General features: G+C 42.6%; 1 protein-coding gene across 1 annotated transcript in view; it reads left to right on the forward strand.

Annotated features, from left to right (window-relative positions):
* Positions 1-7,706, forward strand: part of LOC114030028 (zinc finger protein DPF3) — a gene marked incomplete at its 5' end in the record, with an annotated part of 168,369 nt that overhangs the window by 159,094 nt on the left and 1,569 nt on the right. The window contains one exon of the mRNA XM_027844692.1: positions 2,352-2,464. Within this exon, the coding sequence (XP_027700493.1) occupies positions 2,352-2,464 (113 nt within the window). The remainder of the gene's footprint in view (positions 1-2,351; positions 2,465-7,706) is intronic.

Below are 7,706 nucleotides of genomic sequence, written 5' to 3' on the forward strand. Positions count from 1 at the left end.
TCTCTTCCCTTTTCTTCCCTTCCTTCCCTTCCCTTCTCTTCCCTTCTTAGTCTGATTATTATGAGAATCAGTCTCGCTTTCATATTAATACATTAGGACATTGGCTGTGATGCCCTGAGTCATGTCATGAAATGTTCTCTCCTTCTTATGTGAAGGGGACACTCCCAACTTCTCACAGAAGGGTATGATTTTTGAGATGGCTTTCCAACAGCAACAACAACAAAACAAAACAAAACAAAACAACAGCTAACAGTTATAGAATATTTTAACATCTGCAAAGTGGTTGAACATCATCATTACAATCCTGTAATGCAGGTTCTTTTTTTTTTTGAGGGAGTTTCCACAACTTTCCCAAAGTACCTACATTGCGAATGTAATAATCCATGCAAATCAGTAACCCATTGGCAGCTCATAGTTTTAGAAAGTGCCTCAGGGCACCAAACTCTGGTTGATATAGACAAAGAAGGCAAAAAAGTGAAAATTTTACATTCTAAAGAGATGTTCCTCTGGCAGTCCTTAAACTGCCACTGGCCCTTCATGCCAAGGTATAGGGTTAGAGGAATACAGCCTGGTGGCAAAGATACTTTCTTAGCTAAGAAAGATAAGGCTGAAAAGGTTGTTCTATATTTGAAGATAAGAGGAAGGGTTTGATTAAAAGGCGGCTTTTTCAAAGTATGTATTTTTAAAGTCAAATTCAGTTATACTTGTTCAAATTATTAAGTTTAGCTCATTTAGTTAAGTTTAAAAATAAGTTAAGAGTATGTGTCAGAGTCAGGGCTTTCTGATTCCAAGGTCAGCCCCCTATCCATTATACTACCCTGCCTCTTGGCAGATACCAATAGAACCTCTATTTTGCAGATAAAGAAAGTGAGGCTTAAGTTAAATAATGTTCTCAGGGTCATACAGTTAGTAAGTGTCCACAGAAGGATTTGAACTCAGGTCCTCATGACTTCAAGTCCAGCATAAGAAATAGGGAATATAATTAGGCTGATAGATCCACTCTTTTTGACCCAAATCTTTGAAATGGTATGCTTCAGTGAGATGGTTGACCAAGGTTAGGGACAAAGCCTTAAGTTATAGAATAGAGCAAGTTGATTGGTCTAAAAAAAGAACCAAATCCATGAAGTTGTCATTGTAAGACCCATTGCAGCACTGAGTCTCCAGACCATGGAGTATAGGCCACTCACAACGATGGTCATATTAACCCTTGATTCCATGGAAGAAATGGAGTTCTACCCCTCCTCCCCTGTTTCCATCACACTGAGATTACTGAATTTCTGTTCAGAAGTGTAGAGCCTGACCCAAAGCATGAATTCCAATGCACAGTGCCCTTTGATTCTGAAATTTATTCAGGGTCCTCTCACCATATTTCTGATCTACTTCTGTGGTCCACACCTTGGGCCCTGGCAAGGAATCTTCCTAATTTGTCCCAGAAGAACCCTTTTGGATGATCTTCCCTTCTTCCCTACACCTCTTTCTTGCCTTTGTGGGATGGTTTTTTGAACTGAAAGATCTCTCTGTCTCTTTGTTTGTCTCTGTCTCTCTTCCCCTCCCTCCCTCTCTGTCTCATCTTTGTCTCTTTCCCTCTCTCCCTGTCACCCTTTGTCTCCATCTGTCTTTTTTCCTCTCTCCTCTCCCTCTTCTCCCTCCTCTCTGTCCTCTGTTTCTCCATCTCTCTCTCTGTGTCTCTCTCCTTCTGTTTCCTTTTGTCTCCATCTCTTACTCTCCCTCCCTCTTCTCTCTCCTTCTCTTTCTTTCCTCTTCCCTCTCTTTCTCTTTTTCAGAAGTGTGGGGTTTAACAGACAAATGAACCCACTCAATCATGTCCTCTTAATCTGCTACTCCCAGAAACCTTGCCCCATTCCCTCAGGGACAATCTAGCATGGTTTTTGTGTGTTACCTCAGCCGCCATAACCTGGCCTTGGGTCTGGTTTACTTTTTGGTGCTTAGTATCTATCATAATATATAAGTATTTGCATCCCTCTAATCTATTCCATTCTCCCCACAATGCCTCTCTGGCTTATTGTCTAATTGCCTTCTGTCCTAATCACGTTGGTGTTTTTTTTTTTTTTTAACTGATGGGAAGCATGAGTGATGGAGCAGGGTGTCTCAGGTTTATTTTGTCCCTGGCAGTGAAAGGTTTAATGTTTAATCTTCTCTTTTCTCCATGGGACACAGCTGGGTGGTTGAGGTCCCACGCAGGGTTGATTTTGGTCATTCTTTCCCGAGCCAAGAGGACACATCCATGGCTCAAGAAACGATGCACCCATGAGATCATTGTTCCTATTCTCTAAGGGAAATCAAAGAGCTGTCTTCTAACAATGACCTTTTTTTTTTTGGGATTCCTCCAGGTCACCCCACCTGCCTGCAGTTTACCCTGAACATGACTGAGGCTGTCAAAACCTACAAGTGGCAATGCATTGAGTGCAAATCCTGCATACTCTGTGGAACCTCAGAGAATGATGTAAGTTTGAGGCTTTCCAAGTAGGGAAAGTGAATGCGGAGAGAGGAGGGGAGGGAAGGTGGGTTCTTTCCAGTGGTTCAACAAAAATGTCAGAAAGGGACCTCCTTAGCCATCGTTAAGTAGGAAAAAAAAATTCTTCAATCCACTTTCAGTAAAATGGTCTTAAGTCACTGGATCATAAGTTTAAGCTGGAAGGAACCTTAGAAATCTATCTAATTCAGAGGCATCAAATCCCAGCCCCAATGTGCCCAACTGGATAATTGGGAAATGTTTAACAAAAATACCTAAAATACAATACAGCATAGATGATGTTAATTTGTGGTTTTCTAAGTCAATCTGCAGCCTGAAAAGAACTGTTTCTATCTGAGTTTGACATCACTGTTCTTGTCCAACCTCCTCATTTTATAGATGAGGATACTAAGGCTCAGAGAGGTTAAGTGACTTGCCCAAGGTCACATAGGTGATAAGGGTCAGAGCCAAAATTTGAGTTCCAGTGCTCTGAATCACTGTTCTTTCTACTACAGGGCCCAGCCTAAGGTAGTTATGCTTGTGGAAATAGAGCTGATAGAGGTCGCTTCCCTGACCTGGGTTCTAGCTTGTTCTCTATTACTTTATTTTTCATTATTTTTTAAATTTATTTTTATTTTTTCATTATTTTTCCTTTTTCTTTTAGCCTTGCAGATAGGAGCCTTGTGGAAAATTAACTCCCAATAAGCTAAGTAAACTGATCTTTAGCAATGAGTGCTTTCCATAAATCCAGCTTTTTATGCAGTCTGGGAGGACTCTGACAGCTCTCTGAGGGAGCTAGAAGAACCTTTTGAATACATAGGAGGTGCTCATCACAGTCTTAATACTGTGACTTCCAGGGTGGTCTTGTGGGGAAGGTCCATGCAAACCCTGGCCCCTAACCCCTGCAGGATGGACTTGAGCAGCATTTATGCTTTCAGCTTGTCCTGTCCCTCTCCTAGGGCCAATCAAACCTCAGCTGTACTGGCAAGGTTTTCAGAGGAGTTAGATACTGCCAGGTAGCCCCTGGAAGTGGCTCTAGAACTAAGAAATGTTGGGCAAATAATACCTGATCTGGACAACTGCCTTGTGGATTGTTGAGTGGATATGAGGGATGGGAAGTTACTTCTATAAGGCCCCACAAGGAGTCTCCCCTATTGCCCATCAAACTTTTCTTAGATGGACTGAGGGCTTACAGGATCATAGCTGTATGAAATGAGATTTGCAAACCTTAAGACTCTATATGTGTTAGCTATTATTGTTTTTTGTGTAGAGTCAGAAAATGCTCTAGAGATCATTCAGTCAAAACAACTTATTTTTCAGACCATTTTTTTCAGAAATAGACACTCAGAGAAATTAAGTGATTTGTTCAAGGTCACTCAGAAAATGACCTTGAGGCAGGGGTAAGATTTGAACTCAGGTTTTCAGATTCTAAATCTTATGTTTTACACAGGCTTCTAAATGGAAAGGGCTCTTTAGAACAGAGAGCGGTTGGCTGAGGTTGAGAGGTAATCTCAGCCTCTCCTTTCTTTTGGGATGTCATAAAGGGTTGGAGGGGGTTGGGGGTGCTATTAAAACGCATAACAAAAAAGAAGACTAGAAGACTGGTGTCAGCATCCCTTCTCCCTGTTATTGCGCCCTCCCACCCAAATTTTCAAGTGCTCCAGAATGAGGATAGTCTCATCAAAATATCTGTACGCGAAGCTTGTTGGAATTTTGGACAGTTCCTAGGTGCCACCTGAGTCATAGTTTCACTAGCATGGATTAGTCAGAAGAGGGAAAGGCAGATCTGGGCCATACTCTACACTGAAGAATTGGGACAATGTAGGATTGGAGAGCGCACCCTGCTGTCATGAAAGGCCCAACTTTTGGGGAGTCAGATGGTCATTTTGCCATCTGTTATATGGTCAGCTAGCCAGCTCCTTCTTGGTAGTAAGCCTTCTCATTCTATAGAACATCTCACTGGCTTTTTCACTGGCTGCCCCCTGCTCTTCAATCCTAACCTGAAATGCTCTCTCTTCACCTCTGCCTCCTGGCTGCCCTGATTTCCTTCAAGCTCAAACCCCATCTTCTTCTTTTTTTGGTGGAGGGAGAGAGGCAATGGGGTTAAGTGACTTGCCCAGGATCACACAGCCAGTAAGTGTCTGAGATGGAATTTGAACTTAGATTCTCCTACTTTCAGGGTCGGTGCTTTGTCCACTGAGCCATATAGGTGCCCCTCAAATCCCATTTTCTTCAGGAAGTCTAGCCTTGTCCACCTTCTCTTCCACCCACTCTCCACCCCACCCCACCCCCAAACTGCAAGTGACTTCCCTCTGAGATTACTTCCCATTTACTCTCATTCTGTCTTAGATGTTCATAATTATGTGCATGGCTTGTCCCTCTTTAAAATACGACTTCCCTGAAAGTAGGAACCAAGTTTTTGCTTTTCTCTGTACCCCCAGCATTTGAACTTAGCCCAAAGTAACAGTACCTGCACATAGTAAACACATAATAGAAACTTATTGACTCCATCACTGGTTGATGTCTCTTTTTCAGCCCTCTCCTTTCTGCTTCTATCTCAGACCCTTGGATTTGGGTGCCCTGAGAAATTCTTTTTCCAACCCAACCGTGCCAGTTTTTTGGTTTTTGCTTCTTTGGCTCCCATTTGGGACCTTGCCCCTCTTTCCCTAGGTAGAGCTTTTCCCTCTGTCTCTGGGACTGCCTTCATTCCTGGAGAGTATCCTTCTCTGTGGGTGACATGATAGGTTTCATCATTCAAAGGGGGCCTTCTTGCAGCCTACTGAGGAGGGAGAGAAAGGAATGATCCCCTGTGGGAGGAAAGAGATGGCAGTAGTTATAAAAAAAAGGAGGGAGGGGAAGCTGAGAGAGAATTGGTGGAGGGAAGGGAAAGTTAAGAATGTCTTCTTGCAAGCTTTAAAGTCATCCTAAATTCTCTCCCAGCATCTCCTGTGGCTCAGCCAGGTGCAGTGAAGGGGTAGTCACCCTTGGAGCTGGGGAACCATGGTCTTCTCAAATATCAAGGTTAAAGAACTTTCAAAGACCAGGCTGCTAGAGTGGATCCTGACTCCTAGAGGTCATGAATGGGTTCAATTCAATCCAATAAGCATTTATTAAAAACCTGTCTTTCCAGATTTATTTCCCATTGCTTACTCCTTCTTGTGCTCTACATTCTGGCTTGCTGTTCCCCTTACAAAACATGCTATCTCCCACCACTGGCTGCACCCAATGCCAGGAATGCTCTCACTCCTCAGCTTAGGATTTCTAGTTCCATCCAAGGTTCAGTTCAAATGTCACCTCACATAAAGCCTTTCCTGAACCTCTCTCAATTGTTAGAGCTTCCCTCCCTTTGCAATGGCTCTAGGCTTACTTGATATACTTCTGTGTTTATTTATCTGTATGCGTATTCCCCTCTCCTCCATTTCTCCACTTCTCCTCCTCCCAGTTGACCATAAGCTTATGGAAGGCAGGGGCTGTTTTCATTTCTGTCTTTGTAAATATACACATATCATATTTGTGAAATATTTGTAAATAGATATTTGTAAACATAAACATATCACAGAACCTTATGCATAATAGATACTTAACACTTGGTTGCTGAGTTAAATTGCAACATTCAAGACACTGATTTAAATACATGTCCTAACATGAAGCTTTTCTATATGTCCTTGCTCTGCAGACTAGACTTTGGCTCTGATGGAAGCAAAGATGGGTTTTGAGACTGAACTCAACTTTGCAAACACTCTTTTGCTCACCTGCCTGGGGGCTGGGGTGATGGTGGTGCTGAAACACTTGACAAGTCATTGGTCAGTAGCCAAAGGAATGAGGTTCACCTCCTGCCTGGAAGATTGGGGATCCCAAACCCTAGTTTTCCTTTGCTTATCACTGCCCAGATCTTAGTTTGTTTCAGTCTCTGTCTTCCAGGATAGCCTGTGAGAAAGAAAGGGAGGCTTGGACCTTGCTTTGCTTCAGGGAGCTGAAAGGGACGCACTGCTTCATTTTCTCTTCATTATGGAGAGTTGTAAAGGCGCAGAGTACTGCTAGGATGTTTTTCCCATTAGAGTCCCCCCTGGAATTAAGCCAAAGGACAGAGGAGTTCAAGGCGGGACAGTGACACCTTGCTGACGCTAGGTACAAGTGATAAGGTCAACAAGTGATCCCTGAGCACTCATTACGTGTGTCTGGCACTGTGCTGGACACTGTGAGTTGGAGATTCATAGAACCATTCCTGATTTCATGGAGTTTATAGTCTAGTGAATAAGCCTTTTTTTATCAAGAAATCAGGCCCTGTGATTTCATTAGCATAGAGAATTTCTGTTGTGGAAACTCCCTCCACCAATGCTCAACAGCTCCACTTGGGACTCTAATTTATAATCTTTAAAAGTTGCCTAAAGGGGAAGCTAGGTGGCGCAGTGGATACAGTATCGGCTCTGGAGACAGGAGGACCTAAGTTCAAATCTGACTTCAGACACTTGACACTTACTAGCTGTGTGACCCTGAGCAATCATTAATCCCATTGCGTAGCCCCCCCCCCAAAAGTTGCCTAAAATTGGAGATGACAGAAAAACAGAAGATTTTTTTTTTTAAAAAGTTGCCAGAAACACCAAGAAGTTTCTACTTTCCAAAGGCTAGGATGTGTTAGAAGCAAGATTTGAACCCAGATGTTCTGGGCCTCAAACTCAGTCATCTATCCATTACACAGACTGTCTTTTAGCTTCTCCAACCAGAGCTATGATTTCATCAGCATGGGGAGGGGACTCTTCTCCACTGAAGTGGCTGCTCTATAACTTCTAGTCTTAGTTGCTAGGATCACTGAGATGTCAAGTGATTTGCCCATAGTCACTCAGCTGGTATGTATCAGACAGAATGTGAACTGAGAGCTTTCTGACTTCCAGGATGGTGTGCTATTCATTAAACAAAGTTGCCTCTCTATGCTATGAAAAGTTAAATAAACATAAAATAGTTTTTAAAATTTGATTTTTAAAAATCTAGATATATAGAAAAGGAGGAGGGCGTTCCAGTTGATAACAGTACCAGTGGCAGGTAAGTACATGAGAAATGTCCAAGGATTGTTGAATAGGTCAGTTTGTTTCGTTCACAAGGTGAGTAGATGAGATTAGAAAGGCAGATTAAAGCAGGATTTTGGTGATCATCATGAAATATTTATGGACCTAAAAGATTAACTCTGTTCTCTCTCTCTCTCTCTCTCTCTCTCTCTCTCTCTCTCTCTCTCTCT

This window comes from Vombatus ursinus, unplaced genomic scaffold (assembly GCF_900497805.2).
Source record: "Vombatus ursinus unplaced genomic scaffold, bare-nosed wombat genome assembly UNPS02014945.1, whole genome shotgun sequence".
NCBI lineage: Eukaryota > Metazoa > Chordata > Mammalia > Diprotodontia > Vombatidae > Vombatus > Vombatus ursinus.